Genomic DNA, 22,698 nt, shown 5'->3' with positions numbered 1-22,698 from the left:
TTTCTCTTCTTTCTTTCTTTTAAGTGCCTGAGCTGGGGAAGGGGAAGGAAGGAAGGGTCGTGAATGGTGTCTTTTTAACCTTGCTGAAGGACGCAGCAGTATTTATTGACGTATGCAAATAACTGGGGGAGGGTGGTGCTTGGGAAAAAACAGGAACCAGAATCAGTTTCTCATTGCAGGGTGGCCGCGCTGAGTTCCGGTGAAGGAAAAGAGACGTGGCGAAAATTGCTGTCTTTCTATCTTATAAGCACCCCTCTCACTCATACAGAGGAAGGCACCGAGACGTCAGAAAGGGTGAAGACGCTCTCACTGTATTTTTAGAGACCTGGCCCGAGCCCCCTCCTTCCTCTCCCCCGGCCGGACCTGTTCTTCTAATGGGAGATTATGGATTTGCATTGCAATTGGCTAGTGGCGGTGGCTCTGGATTTTCGCAAGTGAAACACCCGCCCGCTCAGTGAGGGCCATTAATGATCACACTGACAACAACGCTTCTCTTTCTCTCTCTCTCTTTCTCTCTCTCTTTTCTTCCCGTTTCAGCTGCGCAAACCATGCAGGATGATTTACTGATGGACAAAAGCAAAACCCAGCCCCAGCAACAGCAGCGGCAGCAGCAGCAGCCCCAGCCCGAGCCCAGCGCAGCCGAAGCCCCGTCCACGCCCCTCTCCTCAGAGACCCCCAAGCCGGAGGACAGTAGCGCAGTGCCGGTCCTGAGCCCCGCCGCGGCCCCACCGGCTCCCAACGGCCCGGACAAGATGCAGATGGAGTCGCCGCTCCTGCCGGGCTTGAGTTTCCATCAGCCCCCTCAACAGCCGCCGCCACCCCAGGAGCCCGCGGCCCCGGGCGCGTCGCTGTCTCCGTCCTTCGGCAGCACCTGGTCCACGGGCACGACGAACGCGGTGGAGGACAGCTTCTTCCAGGGGATCACCCCCGTCAACGGGACCATGCTCTTCCAGAACTTCCCGCACCACGTCAACCCAGTCTTCGGAGGCACCTTCTCCCCGCAGATCGGCCTGGCGCAGACCCAGCACCACCAGCAGCCGCCGCCGCCGCCGCCGCCGGCGCCGCAGGCGGCGCAGCCTCCCCAGGCGCAGCCCCCGCCGCAGCGCCGGTCGCCCGCCAGCCCCAGCCAGGCGCCCTACGCGCAGAGGAGCGCCGCCGCCGCCGCCTACGGCCACCAGCCCATCATGACCAGCAAACCGTCCTCGTCCTCGGCCGCCGCCGCGGCCGCCGCCGCCGCGGCCGCCGCCTCATCCGCTTCGTCCAGCTGGAGCACGCACCAAAGCGTGAATGCCGCCTGGAGCGCTCCGTCCAACCCGTGGGGCGGCCTGCAGGCGGGCCGGGACCCTCGCCGGGCGGTGGGTGTGGGCGTGGGCGTGGGCGTGGGGGTACCCTCCCCGCTTAACCCCATCTCGCCGCTCAAAAAGCCCTTCTCCAGCAATGTGATCGCGCCCCCCAAGTTCCCTCGTGCGGCCCCGCTCACCTCCAAGTCCTGGATGGAGGATAACGCTTTCCGGACCGATAATGGTAACAATCTGTTGCCATTTCAGGTAATGCCCTGGTGCACCTGCACACGCCTTCCTCCTATCTGGCTTCTTCTGTCCCTTAATTCCCATCCTTTTCATCGTTCCTCCGTTTTTATTTCAAAGAGCAGCAGTGCCCAGTTCCCTCAAAAGCCACCAGTTCACTGGAGGCCGTTCCATCTCGGGGGCGGGGGGGGGTGGTGTTAGAAGGGAACGAGGTTTGGGTAACCTTGTGACAGCTTGGGGAACTGTATTTATGTGCCTGTCGGGGTAGGAAAGGGCCTTTTTCTTCTATTTTCTCTTTCATTGTGCTTGTGAGTTCCTCATTTTGATCTTCTTTGACAAAGCTGCAAAGTGTATGGCAAGGTTCCGGCATAGTCCCAGGATGAGTAGGCTGAGATTCCTATCATTTTAAGTAGCCACACATTTCAGGTTATGCAATCCTAAGCTTAGGGTGCCGCCTGAAAGCCATCCACACCCAAACCACCCAGGCTTTACTCTTAAAGAGGTTAACAGCCCTTGAATGGTGCTATTTCAAATAGTTGCATATGCTCAATTAAACTAATGTGAACACATGTGTTGATGTCTCACGAAGGTGCTAGAATCATTAATAACAATCAGCATATTGCTCCTGCTGGGAAAATTATGAGTGTTAGGTTCCAATAAACACCCGGAACTCCAAGGGACTGAGATGGAAGAGTGGAAGTTCTGGGGACCATTCCCCTGTTACCTAAAAGAAGGATTTAGATTCCCCACCCCACCCCCCCTAAAGAAAACAGACAATAGGACACGACCTTCAGAGCCATATTGCCATGGAGTCTTATTTGCTAGCTAGCCCTGAAATATTTAAAGCTGCAGTGTCCTTCACCAGTTGGGTTATTTAAGAAGACAATGCAGATCAATTACACCATTTGAAACTGGGCAAAGTGAAAGTCTTGCATCTTTAATGAAAAATGAGTCTTGTGTCTTGGTATTAAATGCCAATGAAAAATCCAGGAAGTGCTCCAGACAAAAAGACTGAATGGCGAGTGGCCTTATTTCTGTTTTTGCCTTCTGCTCTGGTCCACGATTACAGCAGTTAGCTCTTTCCTGCATAACTTGGACTAGAAAGGGGTAGTGAGGGTGTGCATGTTCACTGTTGGCTTTTACTCTAGGACTAACACTTCTTCACTGATGAATTGATTGGTCAGTAAGCTTCTGGGCTCTGTTAAAAAGGAAAGCTAAACAGGGCGTGGTAGAGCATGCCTTCAATGGAAGACTGGAGGTTTTTTGAGTTTAGGGGGAACCTAAGCTACCTAGGTGAGAGCCTTTGTCTCTTTTAAAGAACAGGGTATCATTGAGTAGTGCTGAAAGATGGCAGAAGTGACAGTTTGACAGACGTAAAGTATCCGGTGCAGTTGGAGCCTTCATTGGTCACTCCTTACATTCTTGATATTTGGGGTGGGTCTTATCCATGAAGGAAGAGAACATGACTCAAAGCTAGAGCAAGGACTTTTTATTTTTTTTAATTTACTATTTTACTTTTTTGTCAGTCATGGGCTTGAACTCTGGGCTTAGGCGCTATCCCTCAGCTCTTCAGCTGAAGGTGAGCACTCACTCTAGTGCTTGAGCCACACCACCACTTCTAGTTTTCTAGTGGTTTATTGGAAATATGAGTCTCAGGGACTTTCCTGCCCGGGCTGGCTTTGAACCGTGATCCTCAGATCTCAGCCTCCTGAGTAGTTAGGATTACAGGCGTGAGCCACCGACACGCAGAGGACTTTTATTTTTGAAAGCTCAAGGAAGAACACAAAACCTTAAATTGTATGTAGCAGAGTCTTTGATGGGTCTTAACTGTTTTCTCAGGTGTCCTTCAGAAATGCAAGATTTGAATACTAAAATGTATTTCCATTATTCTAAAGTATGTTAATTTTAATAAGATGGGATTAGATACGGTGGCTGGGGAATGGGAGAGAATAGGGGAGGGGAGCCTGTATTAACTGGATAGGCTGTTTGTTGTTCTTGTTGTTTTTTAAATTATCATTAATGAGTTGTACAGAAGGGTTACAGTTCCATAATTCAGGTTATGAGAATAATGCTTCTTGGACAGTGTTACCTCTTCCTTAATTTCCCCCCTCTTGTCCCTACCCACAAGTTACATAGTTCATTTAGGCCCTGTGTTGTTGTTGTTTGTTTCTTTTTTTTTGTTTTTTTTTGGGGGTCCGGTAGTGGGGCCTGAACTCTGGGTCTGGGCGCTGTCCCTCAGGTCTTCAGCTCAAGGCTAGCGCTCTACAACTTGAGCCACAGCGCCACTTCCGGCTTTTTTCTTTTTGCTTATGTGGTGCTGAGGAATCAAACCCAGGGCCTCATGCGTGCAAGGCAAGCGCTCTGCCACTGAACCACCTTCCCAGCCCTGTTTTTTTTTTTTTTTTTTTTTTGGGGGGGGGGGTCTGGTCGTGGGGCCTGAACTCTGGGCTAGCGCTCTACCACTTGAGCCACAGTGCCACTTCCGGCTTTTTTTGTTTTTGCTTATGTGGTGCTGAGGAATCGAACCCAGGGCCTCAGGCATGCAAGGCAAACGCTCTACCTCTGAGCCACCTTCCCAGCCCCTAGGCTCTGTTTTTAACAGTTCCTTTTTAAAAATTGTCATTGAAGCTCCCTGCTCCAATCCAGTCTTAGATGTTAACCTAAATTCTTGCAGGGAATTTTGGATTTAGTAGTTGATGGTATAGATCTACTACTTGTGTTCCACACACGCCCCCCCCCCTCCCCCAGGAATTCAAACCAGTTTTTTTTTCTTTTTTATTGTGAAAATACAGAGGGGTTACAATTACATGGGCAAGATAATGAGTACATTTCTTATCAAGCATTGTAGCCTCCTCCTTTGTTTCCCCTTCCCATCCCTTTCCAGCCTCCCCCCTCAAACCAGTTTTTATCTTTGAAATGGAGTCTTAGAATATTATCTAGGCTGGTCCTAATTTTTGGGGCTCTAGTAATCCAGTAGCTGGGACTACAGGTATGAATCACCATGTCCTGCTATTGAAGATAAACATTTTACTTATTTGTTTTTTAGTGCCAGTACTAGGGCTTGAACTCAGGACCTTGTACTCTCACTTGACTTTTTTCACTCAAGACTTACACTGTACCACTTGGGCAACACTTTCTATAAACAGGTTTTTATTATTATTATTTTCTGAAAAAAGAATTGGAAAAACATCAAATCCACAAAATTTGACTATTCCTGATGTTGACTAGTGTGGGACTTGCTAGATGATTTTCAACAAAACATTTACCCATGATGCTACTAAGAGCCAAACATACTAGATTGGAATTGGGCAAAAATAGTCAAAGGAGGAGAGATTGTATTGAAAATTGAAAATATTTGACTTCAGGAAGAATTTCATGCACTGTTTCTTAAAATGAATCTTTAGGTTTTTTTTTTTAAAGCCATATTGAACCAAAAGAACCAAGTAGATGGCATCTGTCTGTAATCCTAGCTGCTCAGGAGGCTGAGATCTGAGGATACTGTTTGAAGCCAGCCTGCACAGGAAATTCTGTGAAACATTTATCTTCTATTAATCATAAAAAGGTTGGAAATGGATTTGTGGCCTAAGTTGTAGAGCACCAGCCTTGACTGAAAAAACTAAGGACAACATCCAACCCTGAGTTCAAGCCCTAGTACTGACACATACAGACACAAAATTATATCATTTGTCTTTTTTTTTTTTCTTGTCTGATAAAACAACCAGAGTATCTGGCATCCATAAATTAAATGGCAGTTCAGTGATTGTTAGTAACCTGTAGTGGAAACATGTAGTTTCTGATAGCACTCCTTTGAGGTGTGGAGTGATTGACCTCATCATATTGGCAAAGAAATTCAGCATCAGCACATTTACATTTGCTCAAGATCACACTGCTAGTAGTTGGGCTCTGGTGGCTCACACCTGTAATCTTAGCTATTCGAGAGGCTGAGATCTAAGGATTGCAATTTGAAGCCAGCCTAGGAAGACACATTTGAGAGACTTATCTCTAACCAGCCAAAAGCCAGAAGTGGAGCTATGCTTTACATGGTAAGATTGCCAGCATTGAAAAAGCTAAGGAAGAGTTCAAGCCCCAGTACTGCTAAACACACACTCTCTCTCTCTCTCTCTCTCTCTCTCTCTCTCTAGCTGGTAATTGGCAAAATGAGGATTTGAACATAGACTCTGCCTCCTAGCTGGTGCCTCTTATCCCTTGGTTGTGCTGTCTCTAGGAAATCAGTTAACAGTATTGAAGCAGAGACTGACTGTACTTGACCTTATGTGAGGGACCATGAAAATTCTGTGTGTTTTTTTTAAAATGTGTTAATAGAAATGGAGAAAGAAAAATGCAGCTACCATGCATATGCCACTGCTTCAGTTATGTAGTTGTAGTTTTCCTGTTTGTGGGTTTTTATTTCTGTTTGTGTGTGTACATGTGTATGTGTACACTGGTATTGGTCTGGAACTCAGGGCCTAGATGGTGTCCTGAGCTTTTTTGTTCAAAGTTAGTGCTCTACCACTTAAGCCACAGTGCCACTTCTGGTTTTTTGGTTGTTAATTGGAGATTGAGTCTCATGGAGTTTCCTGCTTTCTGATTATATGCCACTGAAGAATTGAACCAGGGCTTTGTGCATGCTAGGCAAGCACTCTATCTCTAAGCCACATTCTCAGCCCCCCAGGCTGGCTTTGAACCATGATCCTCAGAAGGATTACAGGTGTAAGTCACTGATACATGGAATTTGTATATTTTTAATTGCTGTCTTTTGGAGAAAAAAATTATTTCCTATTTTTTAATCTGCATCTTTACCTTTATCTACCCTTCTTTCCTCCATCCCCAAGTTAAAAAATCAGTTATAGCAAATGTGAAGCCCTTAGTTCAAACCCCAGCACCTCAAAAAAACAAAACAAAACAAAAAACCCTGAAAGCATTATAGGAAATTTCATATTTTTTGGCCTATTTAGTTATGGTAGTGTTAACTTTGCTATTGGATTATCATTAACTGGAAGAAATTTCTTTTTTCTTTTTTCTTTTTTTTTTTTGGGGGGGGGGGTCTGGTCATGGGGCCTGAACTCTGGGCCTGGGCGCTGTCCCTCAGCTCTTCAGCTCAAGGCTAGCACGCTACCACTTGAGCCACAGCACCACTTTTGGCTTTTTTTTCTTTTTGCTTATGTGGTGCTGAGAAATCGAACTCAGGGCCTCATGCATGCAAGGCAAGCGCTCTACCACTGAGCCACCTTCCCAGCCCCAAGAAATTTCTTATCTAACGGTACAGGAATAAAAATGAAATTAAGGGCCTGAAGATGTAGCTCAGCAGTAGCATGTTTGTCTTATGTGAGTGGAGATCCCTGCGTGTACATGCGTGTGCGTGTGTGTGCGTGCACACACATACACACACACAGAGTTAAAACACAAGGGTTGGAGCTGGGCATTGGTGGCTCATGCCTGTAATCGTAGCTACTCAGGAGGCTGAGACCTGAGGATCATTGTTCAAAGCCAGACCAGCATTAAAGTCTGTGAAACATCTCCAATGAATCACACCAGACAACTGGAAGTGGTGCTGTAGCTCATAATTATAGAGCACTAGTCTTCAGCAAAAGAGCTCAGGGACAGTGCCAGGCCCTGAGTTCAAGCCCTATGACCAACAAACAACTACAGCCACACCAACAACAAAAAACAATAGTACAACAAAGGTTAGAAGCCTAGCTCAGGTGGTGGAATGCCAGCCAGTAAGTGTCAGATGCCAAGTCTAAGTCCTATTCGCAGACAAAAATAACAACAAAAAATAACCCCATACTGTTAGATTGGGTCAATACTACATACTAAAATTTTTTTTCTCTTGTTTACATTCACTTTCCCCATACCCAGTCCCATGTTACTTAATAGCTTTTAGTGAGAATTATGATGACTAAATTGGCAAGATGAGAGTTCAAAATCCTCTCATACATTCTTCTATTAGAAATATAAATTCAGATTTTGTGAAAATACATCTGTCATTTATACATTCTTTTAAATTCTATTATCTCAAAGTAGTTGTACAAAGGAGTTGCCATTTAACAAAGCAGTTTATAGATGCATCTTGATCAATACATTTTTAGCCTTCATAAAATTAAAATGTCTATTTTAGGCAGCTCTAATTCAAACCTTGTTGATTAAGGCCAGGTGCCAGTTGCCCACCTATGTAATCCTAGTAACTCAGGAAGTTGATCTCTAAGGACTGTGGTTTCAGCTTAGACAGATAAATCTCACATACTAAAATTTTAAGGAACATAAGCATTTTTAACAAGTTTATGCTCCTTTTTAAACATTTTTTTCAAGAAGCGATATGAATTGTGTACCTGACTTATGCTTTTTTTTTTTTTTAATAGGGAGAGTATGACCTAAGTCTAAAACTCTTTATCTAGTTGATTTCTTAACTATTGCTTTAATGCAAAACCATCTAAGGTCCACAAAACCCCACAAATTGTTTCTGGACTTATTAATGATATGGTTAATGTGAATGCCAGAAAAGCCACATTATCTACATTTTCTTTTTTTTTTGGAGGGGGGGGGTCTGGTCGTGGGGCCTGAAACCCAGGGCCTCAGGCATGCAAGGCAAGTACTCTACCACTGAGCCACCTTTCCAGCCCCCTACATTTTCTTTAAAAGAGGAGTTTCTTAGGAAACATTTGGTTTTTACTCTACCAAAAACAATCTAATAATTTAAACTGTGTACATCAAAATTACATGTTAAAAAGTGGTTAGTGGTATGTAAACATTTCATGACATTATATTGCTTTCTGAAAATTTTAAGACATCCTTTGACCGATGACAAAGGCAATTTTCTACTTAACACAGCTTTCTCCTTTGGTTAGCTTATTTCATTGTCTTTCAAAGGCTGCCTAAGGTTTTGGAATTGGTTGTTATTGTTCAGGTGAGTGATCTTTGACTATCAAAAGATTTTGCTTTGTTTAATTGCAATATGAAAAGTTAGATTAAGCTTTGTGGGTTTTTCCTGAGGAAAGAGGATTTTACCTGGGAATTGCTGAGGAAGCGTACCACAGTGGGTGATGCATGAAGCTGGGAATGGAGACACTACTAGTGAAAATATTAGCTCAGTCACTGTGATTAGGGACAAGTCATTGATCCAATGATTCTGTGTTTTCAGAAATGGAGAGAAAGGGAGACAGAGCTTATCTTCTAGTATCCTTTGTGAGAGGATGTCACAAAAGATATGAAAATGATGCTATTACAGGAATACTTTGACGCCTGCCTAACTGTTGTGATTACTAGATTTTAAGAGGAAAAATATTGATTATTCAGTAGTTCAGAGTTAAATGTGGAAGTGGAGAGGGACTAGAAAGATGAGTCCAACAGGAATGGGAAAATGCTGACAGGCCCTTGCATAGTAGGTGACTGTTTCTTTTAGAGAGGCAATCATGGTGCTCTGAAGGCTAGGAAGTACAGATTTATGTCCCCAAATAGTGTAGATTTGGGACTACATGCTTTATTTGTGGCTAACTCACCAATACAAGTGTGTTTTCCTTGATCTGAACATTTTAATTGATGATGAGAGAAATGCTTAATTAACCTCTTTTTGCTGACTGCTACAAGTGTTGATTCTGGTATTCAGGAGCTACCAAGGTTCTAATTTGAAGCAGCTTAATACCACTTCCCAGGAGGCTATGCCTGGCTCTTTGTAGGTGTCAATGTGGCTGACAGAGATAGAATTTAGAATACATCCCCAGACTTGGAACTTGAGAGTTGAGGTAATATAATGAGATTCAAGAGGGATTTCCTGGGGAGGTAGTTGTGCTTACAGCAGTGGCTTGCAAGAATTTTTCACAGCTGTCCCTTGTAACTTTGTGAGTAGCTTTTCTGTGAGGGTTCAAAGTCTTATTTAAGTTGTTACAATTTAGTTCTTCCACAGTTAGTTTTCACATGCCCATGTGCTGGGCATATAAACTTCTTAATGTGAAATTGTTCTCATTATTTGTATTCTAACTAGAAATAGCAAAGTAATAGTGAATTGAAATACTGTAGTAACAGCATCTTGGAATAAAGCCTGCTTTTCTCTCACCAGTAGCACAATTACCTAGTTCTCAGGAATCACAAATATTATAAGTCTCTGTTGTCAGATCTCAGGGGAGAGGTATATCATTTAAAGTGATCATAGAGTCAGTATACACAAAGAGAAGGAAACAGGGTATCTTGATTTTATATGTAAATGAGTATTACACAGTCAAATAACTTTATTCTTCAAGCATTTAAACTCATTTCAAAGCCAAGATGTTAATACAGGAGAACAAATAAACTCCCGTGGGGCTTGGGTGTGGCTTAAGTGGTAGACAGTTTGCCTAGCATGCTTGAAGGATTGGGTCCAGTTCTTAGTTTTGCAAGAAAAGTAAACTTTTTGCAACTCAATTTAGTACATCTAATTATATGCTCAGGACTATCAAATAAAGCAGTGCCTAGAAGTAGCTGACTCAGTATGTCTTCATTAAATGAAGTTATAGTTGTTATAGTTTCATCTTTCATTCATAATATAGTATATTTTAACATTTTTGAGTCAGATTCTACTTCTGTATAATATAAAATATGGAAACAGGTGAATGTATAAAATGTTATAAAGAACATCCACAATTTGTAAAAATGTAAAATATTACCTATAATTCCACCCTTTGTGGATACCATATAGTTTTTGAGCTGAGACTATATTTATAGGTCAGAAATCTTAGGGAATAATCAAAATTCTTTGGGTTTCCCTCCCCCCCTTTTTTTTGTGTGGTGGTAGTGGTGCTAGGATTGAAACCAGAGCCGCCTTGTACATGTTAAGTATTCCATTAACCCCTTGGGTACACCCCAGATCCTATGGGATGGGTTTGTGCTTTGATATAAAAGCAGCCTTTAGATGGGAACACTAGCTCAGTTCAGTTAGTTAAAATTTGCCTTTTCCTCTTCATTGATCAGTTTATTCTTTTGGAGTTCATTTATCCTGTCATGGTGATCTAATTTATTCCTGACTTCCCAAGTCATTAATAATAGAACCGACTAGAATAAGGGTCAGGGTGACTCTGGGAAAAACACTTAGAAATATTAAGGAGAAAATTCTTTGATTTAGGCCTGGCATCAGTGGCTCATGGTTGTAATCCTTGCTACTCCAGGGCAACATAGACTAGAAAGTCTGAGAGACTCTTTATCTTTTTTGTTGTTGTTGCACCTGAACTCTGGGCCTTGGCTCTGTCTCTCAGCTCAGGTCCTTAGTTCAAGCTGCAGGACCATCACAAAAATGAAACAAAAACATTGACAGAGAACAGGTTATAAAACCCCCACTGAGCCAGTCATCCAATCTAGCACCCGAGACTGGAAAGCAGTGATACAAAAGATTTTTCTATCTCAAAAGATATAGTAGGATTTGAAAACTGATTAAGGATGGTGATAATTCTGGCTGATAATGATCTGATAATCTAATCTTCTGGGAGTCCTAGTTCTGTTTCAGATAAGTAGCTAGGGAAGGAGGCACTAGGTAAATGTACCCCGAAGCACCTCTTACAACCTGTTGGAAATTTTTCTTGACTTTATTATTTTTTGTGTGTGGGGGGGAGGGCTTGAACTCAAGGCTTGGGCAATGTGCCTGAGCTGCTGTTGCTCAAGGCTAGCGCTCCACTACTTGAGCCACAGCACCACCTCTGGCCTTTTCTGTTTATATGGTACTGAAGAATCAAACCCAAGGCTTCATTCCCAGCCCTTTACATTTTTGGACTAGAGAAATCTAACCTAGTCGAAGTGTTTCTGTGGCTCAAGTGGTAGAGTGCTAGCCTTGAGCACAAAGAGGCTCAGGAACAGCACCCAGCCCCTGACTTCAAGCCCCAAGGCCAACCAAAATCTTGGCAAATGAAATTAACCTAGATATGTGTGAAGGATTAATAGTGAGGACCAATAAAATGTATGAGATTCTGGGGAAAAGATAAGAGATTGTTTTTGTGTTTGCATTTAATGTCATAGGTGGACTATCCAACTCTTCACCCCATTATAGTTTTTTTTGTTGTTGTTGTTGGTCTTGGGGATTCAACTCTGAGCTCATCAACTCTTCAGCTCTTCAGCTCAAGGCTAGAGCTCTACCACTTGAGCCTCAGCACCGGTTCAATTTTCTGAGTGGTTTATTAGAGAAAAGAGTCTCAGGACTTTTCTGCCCAGGCTGGCTTTGAACCTAGATCTTCAGATCTCAGCTTCCTGAGTAGCTAAGATTATAGGCGTGAGCCACCAGCACCGGGCCCTATCATTGTTTAAAGCAGTTATCTACTCGTAGGATTCTCTTCAGATAAACAGGAAGGATAACTTAGGAAGCATTTTTGTTAATTACAAAACTGTAACAATTCCTTCATCAGAAAGATAAGATTTAGTTAAATTTGTATCTTCTTTCAGAAGCAGTCTGTATACTCATCTTTTGGATGTTTCATTTTTTTTTTTGTATTTATTTTTTTGGGTCCGGTTGGTCGTGGGGCCTGAACTCTGGGCCTGGGCGCTGTCCCTCAGCTCTTCAGCTCAAGGCTAGCGTTCTACCACTTGAGCCACAGTGCCACTTCCAGCTTTTTTCTTATGTGGTGCTGAGGAATTGAACCCAGGGCCTCAGGCATGCAAGGCAAGCACTCTACCACTGAGCCACCTTCCCAGCCCTGTTTCATTATTTTTTAAAATGTATTTTTATTATTATAAAGGTGATATACAGAGGGGTTACAGTTTCATAATGGATATTACATTATTTTGATGTTAATATCTGAATAGCTAACAGATATGGAGGAATAGAAGCTGAGTACTGGCCTGATCCTTTTCACATAAATTATTGTATTTATTTAATCTTACATATTTTTCTAAATTAGGGATTGTTATCCTGTTTAAGACTTTGGGACTGTTACTTAACTGGTAAAATAATAGAACAAGAATGGAAACCTCAGTTTTTTGTTTTTGTTTTGTCCATCGTGGGGTTTAAATTCTGGGCCTGGGCACTGTCCCTGAGCTCTTTAGTTCAAGGTTAGTGATCTACAACTTTGAGCCACAACGCTACTTCTGGTTTTCTGGTAGTTAAATGCAGATAAGAGTCTCATGGGGGGGCTGGGAAGGTGGCTCAGTGGTAGAGCTGCCTTGCATGCATGAAGCCCTGGGTTCAATTCCTCAGCACCACATAAGCAAAAAGAAAAAAAGCCGGAAGTGGCGCTGTGGCTCAAGTGGTAGAGCGCTAGCTTTGAGCGGAAGAGCTGAGGGACAGCGCCCAGGCCCAGAGTTCAGGCCCCATGACTGGACCCAAAAAAAAAAAAAAAAAAAAAGAGTCTCATGGACTTTCATGCCTGGTCTGGCTTTGAATTTAAACCCTCAGATCTCAGCCTTATGAGTAGCTAGGATTACAGGCATGAGCCACCGTTTTTTTAACTCCAGTTTTTCTTCTCTACAACTGCTTACCTGTGATCTTATCATACTACCTTTCAATATGCTTTGATGTTTACTCTTCCTCTAGATCTTCTGATTCTTTTCATAGTGTTTATCACTCTCTGAAATGAGGATCTGGTTTAAATGGCAGAGTAGCTGCTTGGCAAGCTTGAGGCTGTGAGTTCAGTCCCAGAACTGCCACACACCCACACACAAAAAAAATAGTTTTCTTTCTCTGCCCTAGAATGCAGACTCCATAAGGGCAAAGACATTTTCACTGGAGCGTCCTCATGGGCTGTGACAAGACCTGGGCTATTTTAGGCACATAATAAGTACTTGCTGATTGTGTTGCTTCACTTTTACAGATAGTTGATTATGCATTTTTGGACAATTTGCTTATGGCTTGCAATGTAGGAGTAATTTTATTAACATTTAACTGGCCTATCATGGGTAAAGCCACTGAGGATAAAATGGAACCATATTTCATACTTGCACAGTTCCTTAGCATATATCAAATACAGTAAATCCTAAAATAGAGTCTGATGTGTTCAACAAAGAGTATGTACTTTAACCTAAGAAAGAAGTTGTGTGAATTGTGTGTATGTATGTGTGCCAGTGTGCCAGTACTGGGGCTTGAATTTAGGGCTAGGGCATTTTCTTTAGCTTTTCCATTCAAGACTGGTACTCTACCACTTGAGCCACAGCTTTACTTCCAGCTTTTTACTGATTAATTGGAAATAAAAGTCTCATGATTTTCTTGCCCAGGCTGTCTGCAAACAAAGATCCTCAGATCTCAGTCTTCTGAATAGCCAAGATTATAGATGTGACCCACAGGTGTCCAGTATGTTACTGGGGATGCAATCAAGTGCCTTCCCATACAAAGCACATGCTCTGCTTTTGAGCACAGTACTGGGGATTGAACCCAGGGTCTTAAGCATGCTAGGCAAGAGCTGTACTATTTGAGTCACACACCCAAGTCTATCTCTCTCTCTTTTTTGATTTTTATTTATTTATTTATTGCCAGTCCTGGGGCTTGAACTCAGGGTGTGGGCATTGATCCTGAGCTTCCTTTTTTGCTCAAGGCTAGCACTCTACCACTTGAGCCAGCACCACTTCTGGCCTTTTGTTTTTGTTTTTTTTTTGGGGGGTCCAGTCGTGGGCCTGAACTCTGGGCCTGGGCACTGTCCCTCAGCTCTTCAGCTCAAGGCTAGCACTCTACCATTTGAGCCACAGTACCACTTCCGGCTTTTTTCTTTTTGCTTATGTGGTGCTGAGGAATCGAACCCAGGGCCTCATGCATGCAAGGCAAGCACTCTACCACTGAGCCACCTTCCCAGCCCAGTTCTGGCCTTTTGTGTTTATGTGGTACTGAGGAATCAAACCTAGGGCTTCATGCATTCTAGGTAAGCACTCTACCACTAAGCCACATTTCTAGCCCTCTTTCTCTTTCTCTCTCTCTCTCTCTCTCTCTCTCTCTCTCTCTCTCTTTTAGTCAGTCATGGGACTTGAACTCAGGGCCTTCATGATGTCTCTGAGCCTCTTTGTGCTCAAGGCTAGCACTCTACCACTTGAGGTACAGCACCACTTTTGGTTTTTGAGTGGTTAATTGGAGATAAGAGTCTCACCAGGAGTTTTCTGCCCAGGCTGGCTTTGAACCCTGATTCTTAGATCTCAGCCTCCTGAGTAGCTATGATTATAGGCGTGAGCCACCGACACCTGGCTCATTTGTTTTTTTTGTATTTTGTTTTTGAGATAATGTCTTGCTAACTTTGCCCAGTCTGGCCTCAAACTCATAATCCTCTGCCTTCCAATTGAGATTATTGGTATGCTCCTTTTTTAGTTTTTGTTGTTGTTGTTGTTGTTGTGAGGCTCCAACTCTGGGCCCGGGCCCTGTCCTTAAGCTCTTCAGCCCTGGGTGAGCACTTTACCAATTGAGCCACAGCACCACTTCCAGCTTTTTTCTGCTTATGTGGAGCTGAAGAATCAAACCCAAGGCCTCATGCATGGGAGGCAAGCACTCTACCACTGAGCCAACTTCCCAGCCCGTGTGTGTGTGTGTGTGTGTGTGTGTGTGTGTGTGTGTGTGTGTGTGTGTGTGTGTGTGTGTGTGTGTGTGTGTGTGTGTGTGTGTGTGTGTGTGTGTGTGTGTGTGTGTGTGTGTGTGTGTGTGTGTGTGTGTGTGTGTGTCAGGCACTCTACCACTGAGCCAACTTCCCAGCCCGTGTGTGTGTGTGTGTGTGTGTGTGTGTGTGTGTCAAGCACTCTACCACTGAGCCAACTTCCCAGCCCGTGTGTGTGTCAAGCACTCTACCATTGAGCCAACTTCCCAGCCCGTGTGTGTGTGTGTGTGTGTGTGTGTGTGTGTGTGTGTGTGTGTGTGTGTGTGTGTGTGTGTGTGTGTGTGTGTGTGTGTGTGTGTGTTTCAGCTCAAGGCGAGCGCTCTACTACTTGATGAGCGCTCTACTACTTGAGCTACAGCGCCACTTCCAGTTTTCTAGTGGTTTATAGGAGTCTCATGGTCTTTCCTGCTCGGGCTGGCTTTGAACCTCGATCCCCAGATCTCAGCTTCCTGAGTAGCTAGGATTACAGGCTTGAGCCACCGGCGCCCGGCTCCATTGGTTTATTGGAGATAAGAATCTCACGGAGTTTCCTGCCTGGGCTGGCTTTGAACCGGGATCCTCAGAGCTCAGCCTCCTGAGTAGCTAGGATTACAGGTGTGAGCCACTGGTGCCTAGCTCCCTATGGTATATTCTTATTGAAAGATTTTTAAGCTGAGAAACATTACATCAACTTACGGTTTTAAGTTGATAAGTGAAATAACTGATTCCGAAAAGATTGCTCTGGGATATAAATTGTCAGGAACTAAACACGGGCAGGAAATCAATTAATTTGTAAGGATTCAGAGTGATTAAAAGGAAGGGGCAGGGGCTGGGGAGATGGCTCAGTGGTAGAGTGCTTACCTTGCTTGCATGAGGCGCTGGGTTTGATTCCTCAGCACCACATAAGCAGAAAAAGCCAGAAGTGGTGCTGTGGCTCAAGTGGTAGAGCGCTAGCCTTCAGCTGAAGAGCTTAGGGACAGCGCTCAGGCCCAGAGTTCAGGCCCCACAACTGACCAAACAAAAAAAAAAAAAAAAAAAAAGGGCAGATTGAAGAAATAATTAGGAGTCTGATTTGAAGGTCCTGGTCAATAGTCAAAAAGGGAGATGGAGGAGTCTACAATAACTCCTGGGTTAAATAGCTGGAGAAAAATAATCTAGAGTTAAACTGCTTAATAGCACCAGATAAGAATTTTTGTAACTCATAAACCAGGTGGATTTTAGAATGGAGGGAAGAGAAAGTTACCTTGTTGGGAATGTCTGAACAAGTGATTTGACATCTCTTACCCACCCATGCTTTTGTGGGATCCTTTATGTATGGGAAGAAAAACCTTATTAGAGTAGATTACTTCATGGACTACTTATTAGAACACTATATCTAAGAGAAGAAATAACTACCATTCTAAGTGAAGAGCTTTTTCTAATGCTAGACCGATTTTTATTAACACCTTGAGATTTAGAATGTGTGTTAACTGATTACTCATTTTGTTTTTGGGTGATAGCCTGGCATTGAAAGAATTGTTAACTATGGACTGGGAATGTGGCTTAGTGGTAGAGTGCTTGCCTAGCGTGCATGAAGCCCTGTGTTCAAGTCCTCAGTACCACATACACGGAAAAGGTTGGGAGTGGTGCTGTGGCTTAAGTGGTAGAGTGCTAGCCTTGAGCACAGAGAGGCTCAGGGACAGTGCCCAGGCTCTGAGTTCAAGCCCTAGGATTGGCAAAAAGAAACCAAAACAACAAGAATTGTTAACTATGCACTCTTATGGGAGGATCACAGGAAATCAAAGAAATGAAAATGAAACCTAGCATCCTTAAATTGGATAGACTCATTGAGAGGTCATTAGATGTTATTAGTTATTATGAGCTGTCATTAATAAAATCATAGCAAAATTGACACTAGACCTTATAGAATTTATTTCTGCTGTACCAATGCAAGTCTTAGTTTTTTTTTTTTTGTTTTGTTTTTGTGACCACATGATATCTACTATCTGAAATTTCACTTTAAAAACAAATTTAAGCCAGGTACCAGTGCCTTATACCTGTAATCCTACCTATCAGGAGGCTGAGATTTGAGGATCTCAGTTCAAAGTCAGCCTGGGAAGAAAAGTACATGAGACTCTTATATCAAATAAACCACCAGAAAACCAGAGTGGCACTGTGGCTCAAATGGTAGAGTGCTAGCCTTGAGCTGAAGAGCTTGGGGACATTGCACAGGCCCAGAGTTCAAGCCCCACCACTGGAAAAAAAAAAAAAAGAAAAAATCTAATACCTGTGGAACATGCCTGTAATCTTAGTTACTCAGGAAGCTGAGATCTGAGGATCACAGTTTGGGAAGCCAACCTGGGCAACAAAGTCTATGAGACTATATCACCAATTAACCACCAAAAAAGTGGAGTTGTAGCTCAGCTGATAGAGTGCCAACCTTGAGCACAAAAACTAAGGGACAGGTCCCAGACCCTTTGTTCAAGTTTCAGTGCTTGTGCTATTCCCCACCCCCACTCAAAATCTTGAATTTTAGCTTCTATTTTGAAAGGTATTATAATTCAGTTTATTAACATTTAGGTATGGATAGGCAGATTGATTTTATCATATTTTTTGCTCTAATCTTTCACATTCCAAAGAAATGAACATAGGGCATAAACAATGTCTTAGAACACTTACGTTTATTTTCTGTGTATTTGCCAATGTAGATTCTTTTATTTTTACCTAGTCTCATTTTATCTTGAATATGAAATGTCATTACAGAATAGCCATTTTAAGGCAAGTGATTCATGCAGGTCTACAAAAGATTTCATTTTAAAATATAATGGGACATTTGATATTTTCATATAGCTTGAGAGTCTGTTAATGGAAAAGATTATTGGAAATTATGCCTTAATGTCAAAATTTCAAGGCCTGAGGTAAAGAAGAGAGAAAAACCTCTTAATAGTGAATACATTCCTTCACATTGTAGCTATATTGGAGGTTGAGGCAAATGAGTTAGAGTGATACATTCTTTTAGAGGGACATAAATAATAAAGTATATTGAGTACTGAGATGTCAGTTGACATTGAAAGACAGTGAAGAAGATTTCAGCAAAGAGGACAAAGCAAGGTAAAAGGATGCTTCAGCTTTGGTTACAATAATTAAATATTCAAAAAGTCAGCCATTTTATACTGTCCAGGAAGTTAAGCAATTGCTCATTGCTCATTTTCTATTCCTTTTCACTTACTTATTCTTTTGTTGCTTGTATATTCAAGAAAGCTATAGGCAAGCAAACTGACATGAGGGATTTTTATTAAGTCATTTTTTTAAGGAAAGAGATAAAAACAAAGCAAAAGAAAATTATTTTAGGGAATATTGTAAGCAAGTTCAAAACCTAGCCTTTTAATCTCCTGTGGTATAATCATAATATTCATGATGCCCCTAAGACACTTGATGTTTGTGCTAAACCATCAAAGAAAGAAAAACTTCAGCATAATGTGCCTTGCATATATTATTAATGCACTGGTTTGATTACTTCTAACAGAAGTCATTATTGTAAAAAGACAGCCTATGTGGAAGAGGATACACTGTGGTTCTGTGTTCTATGGAGACAGCTATAGAAATCATCTGTGCTCTGCAAAATTTTTGTAAGCTCTGATATATTACTTTATTATAAATCTCTAGAGTTTTACATATGTGTTATATTAGGTAGTACTGTTAACTAGAGTTTAGTACATACTATGTTTTTGGACTTGTATTAGATATTGATAGGACAGATACTTAAATCTGTTTTTAGGGCCTAAGACACATGAAAGAAAGTGTTATAAAAAAAAGCAAGTGCTGGGTGCCCGTGGCTCATGCCTGTAATCCTAGCTATTCAGGAGGCTGAGATCTGAGGATGGCAGTTCAAAGCCAGCCTGGGCAGGAAACTTCAAGAGACTCTGATCTCCAATAAACTACTAGAAAACAGGAAGTGGCACTGTGGCTCAAGTGATAGAGCACTTGCCTTGAGCTGAAGAGCACAAGGACAGCGCCCAGGCTGAGTTCAAGCCCCACGACCGACAAAAAAAATAAAAATCAAGTACCACACATTGTGTGATACATTAGTTATGAGAATACTCAAGGAAGACCAAGAAAAATTTGCCCTAGAATGATGAAAGAGAAGGCATGCAGGAGGGAGAGAGGAGACACTATGGTTCTATTTTTTTTCTTTTTCTTTTTTTTGGAGGTTGTGGGGCTTGAACTCTGGGCTTGGGCCCTGTCCCTGCACTCTTCAGCTCAAGGCAAGCACTCTATCACTTGAGCCACACAGCCACTTCAGTTTTCTAGTGGTTTATTGGAGATAAGAGTCTCACTGACTCTCCTGCCCTAGCTGGCTTTGAACTGTGATCCTCAGATCTCAGCCTCCTTAGTAGCTAGGATTACAGGCTTGAGCCATCTGCACCTGGCTATGGTTCCATGAAAGGTAAGAATTGGTGAGATAGAATTCAAAATGAGGAAAGAAAAATGAGCAATAAGTGGGATTTTTTAGCAAAACTTTCTGATTAGAACAGTGGAATTACTAAGAAATAAAGATGGATTGAAAGCCTGCTGGTTGTGGCTCACACCCATAATCCTAGCTACTCAGGAGGCTGAGATCTGAGGATTGAGGTTAGAAGCCAACCTGGGCTGGACAGTCCATGATACTCTTATCTCCAGTTGTTCACCAGAAAACCGCAAGTGGTCCTGTGGCTTAAAGTGGTAGAGCTCTAGCCTTGCAAAAAAGCTCAGGGACAGGGCTGGGAAGGTGGCTCAGTGGTAGAGCGCTTGCCTTGCATGCACGAGGCCCTGGGTTCAATTCCTCAGCACCACATAAGCAAAAAGAAAAAAGCCGAAGTGGCACTGTAGCTCAAGTGGTAGAGCTCTAGCCTTGAGCTGAACAGCTGAGGGACAGCGTCCAGACCCAGAGTTCAGGCCCATGACCGGACCCCCCCCCCAAAAAAAAAAAAAAAAAAAAAGCTCAGGGACAGTGCCCTAGGCGCTGATTTCAAGCACCACAGCTGACCAAAAAAAAAAAAAAAAAAAAAAAAAGATTGATCATTCTTTAGGATTAAAAGGCAAAACAGTCTTTTTTTTATTTCAATTTTTTTTTTTTTTAAGATTATGGTCATGGAGTCCAGGCTGGTCTTGAATTGGAGCTCCTCTTGCCTCTACCTCCTGACTATTGAGATTACAGGTGTATACTACTTCACCTAGCATTTGTTTATTGGTAGTGAGATTTTTTATTTTATTTATTTTATTTTATTTTATTTTTTATTTTTGGGTCCGGTCGTGGGGCCTGAACTCTGGGCCTGGGTGCTGTCCCTCAGCTCTTCAGCTCAAGGCTGAGCTCTACCACTTGAGCCACAGTGCCACTTCTGGCTTTTGTCTTTTTGCTTATGTGGTGCTGAGGAATCGAACCCAGGGCCTCATGCATGCAAGGCAAGCACTCTACCACTGAGCCACCTTCCCAGCCCCTGGTAGTGAGATTTTTTTTTTTTTGTCGGTCGTGGGGCTTGAACTCTGGGCCTGGGCGCTGTCCCTCAGCTCTTCAGCTCAAGGCGAGCGCTCTACCACTTGAGCTACAGCGCCACTTCCGGTTTGCTGGTGGTTTATTGGAGATAGGAGTCTCAAGGTCTCTCTTGCCCGGGCTGGCTTTGAACCGCGATCCTCAGATCTCAGCCTCCTGAGTAGCTAGGATTACAGGCGTGAGCCACCAACGCCCGGCTGGTAGTGAGATTTTTAACTCAAGGTCTTGGGCTTGTTACACAAATGCTCCACCACTTGAGCCATATGTCAAGCCCTTTTTTTTGTTATTTTTCAGATAGGTTCTTGTTTTTGCCCAACAAGCTGTAAATTGAGATCTTCCTGCCTATTCCTCCTTTGTGTTAGGGATTTTTTTTTTTTTTTTGTATGTATGTGCTGATCTTGGGCCTAGAGCTGCCTCTCAGCTTTTTTGCTCAAGGCTGGATCTCTCTTTACCACTTGAACCATAGCTCTACGTTATGCTTTTTGGAGATAAGAGGTTTATGGACTTTCAACTGTAGTCTTCAGATCTCAGCCTTCTGAGGTAGCTAGGATTACAGGCTGCAATTAGTGCTCAGATGTATTTGGGATTATAGGCATATACCATCATAACCTAGCTTGTTTGTTAACTTGGAGTCTTACTTTTTGTCTAGACTAGCTTCATGCTCTTATCTTCTCAATATTCACTTCCTGAGTAGTAGCTGGGATTAAAGGTGATTCATCATTCATGGAGTGTGTGTGTGTGTGTGTGTGTGTGTGTGTGTGTGTGTGTGTGTGTGTGTGTGTGTGTGTGTGTGTGTGTGTGTGATGGAGCGTGTGTGTGTGTATACATTTGTGTGTGTGTTGGGTTTTTAATTCAGGGCCTTGAACTGAAGTGTGTGTGTGTGTGTGTGTGTGTGTGTGTGTGTGTGTGTGTGTGTGATGGAGCATGTGTGTGTGTATACATTTGTGTGTGTGTTGGGTTTTTAATTCAGGGCCTTGAACTGAAGTGTGTGTGTGTGTGTGTGTGTGTGTGATGGAGCGTGTGTGTATATACATTTGTGTGTGTGTTGCGTTTTTAATTCAGGGCCTTGAACTGAAGTTAGGGCCTAAGCAATCCATTTGGTGTTAAGGAACATTTAGGTTGTCTTTGTAGTTGGGCACACTAGCACATGCTTGATAATCCTTTAGAATATAGAAGCAGAAGGGCTTCAACTTCTAGGTTAGCTTGGACAACATAGTGAGACTGTATTTTTTTTTAAAAGGAAGGAAGGAAAGAAAAGAGGAAGAAAGGAAGAGAGGGAAGGAAAGAGAAAAGAAAGGAAAATAAGAAAAATGAATGCCTTTATTTGAGGGAACATAAATTCAGAGTATGTAAGAAAATGAGGATAAAAGTAAAGTTAAGGAAACAAAAGAAATTCCAGAATTAAACTGATGTTCATGGTATTTATGATAGTGATAGGATTTTGAATGTTTGCTTTAGGAATGTCTGAAGGGAACAGAACCCTGAAGGGATGGAATTGGGTTAGGGACACAATAAAAGTGTTTAAGTGTTAAAAAGACCAGATAGGTGAATTTAAATTTTTGTGTCTCTAGAACTGCAGCCTAGGAGCAAGGTGTTTGCTGACAGAGTTATAGCACAAATGAAGAAAGGTATCGCTGTGGAAAAATATTGTTAGGAGTCAGTAGAGATTCTGAGCTCTAGTATGCTTAAAACAGTATATTGTTTATTTTCCTTTGACTGCCCCAGAGCAGATTTAGGTAGAAGTTTCTAGTAAACAAAATTGGAGCAGGAATTAGTTAAATTTTTTTTTTTTTTTGGTCTGGTTGTGGGGCCTGAGCTCTGGGCCTGGGTGCTGTCCCTCAGCTCTACAGCTCAAGACTAGCATTCTACCACTTGAGCCACAGGGCCACTTCTGGCTTTTTTTCTTTTTGCTTATGTGGTGCTGAGGAATCGAACCCAGGGCCTCATGCATGCAAGGCAAGCGCTCTACCACTGAGCCACCTTCCCAGCCCCAATTGGTTAAATTTGTAAATTGGCCTTGTCATTTCAGTGGTCTTAATTTTGGACTATAGGAATTCGAACAGTTATTATCAAATCTATTTGTTTCTAATCATACTACCCAAAGAAGTAAGACTAGGCCACATAGATAATTTTGACATTTCTGATGTCACATTTACAAAGTGCCAGCTAG

General features: G+C 42.6%; 1 protein-coding gene across 9 annotated transcripts in view; it reads left to right on the top strand.

Annotated features, from left to right (window-relative positions):
- Cpeb3 (cytoplasmic polyadenylation element binding protein 3) overlaps window positions 1-22,698 on the top strand; it is a 174,904-nt gene that overhangs the window by 27,971 nt on the left and 124,235 nt on the right. For 4 of the 9 annotated variants that reach the window (XM_070021203.1, XM_070021198.1, XM_070021199.1 and 1 more), the window contains exon 2: window positions 538-1,547. In XM_070021203.1, coding sequence (XP_069877304.1) covers window positions 549-1,547 — 999 coding nt within the window. In that variant the 5' untranslated portion in view covers window positions 538-548. The other 5 variants (XM_070021197.1, XM_070021196.1, XM_070021195.1 and 2 more) reach the window with 3 other exon arrangements.

The sequence above is a fragment of the Dipodomys merriami genome, unplaced genomic scaffold (genome assembly GCF_024711535.1).
Source record: "Dipodomys merriami isolate MVZ:Mamm:240054 unplaced genomic scaffold, mDipMer1.0.p SCAF_14, whole genome shotgun sequence".
NCBI lineage: Eukaryota > Metazoa > Chordata > Mammalia > Rodentia > Heteromyidae > Dipodomys > Dipodomys merriami.
This window is presented reverse-complemented; position numbering and strand designations above follow the sequence as displayed.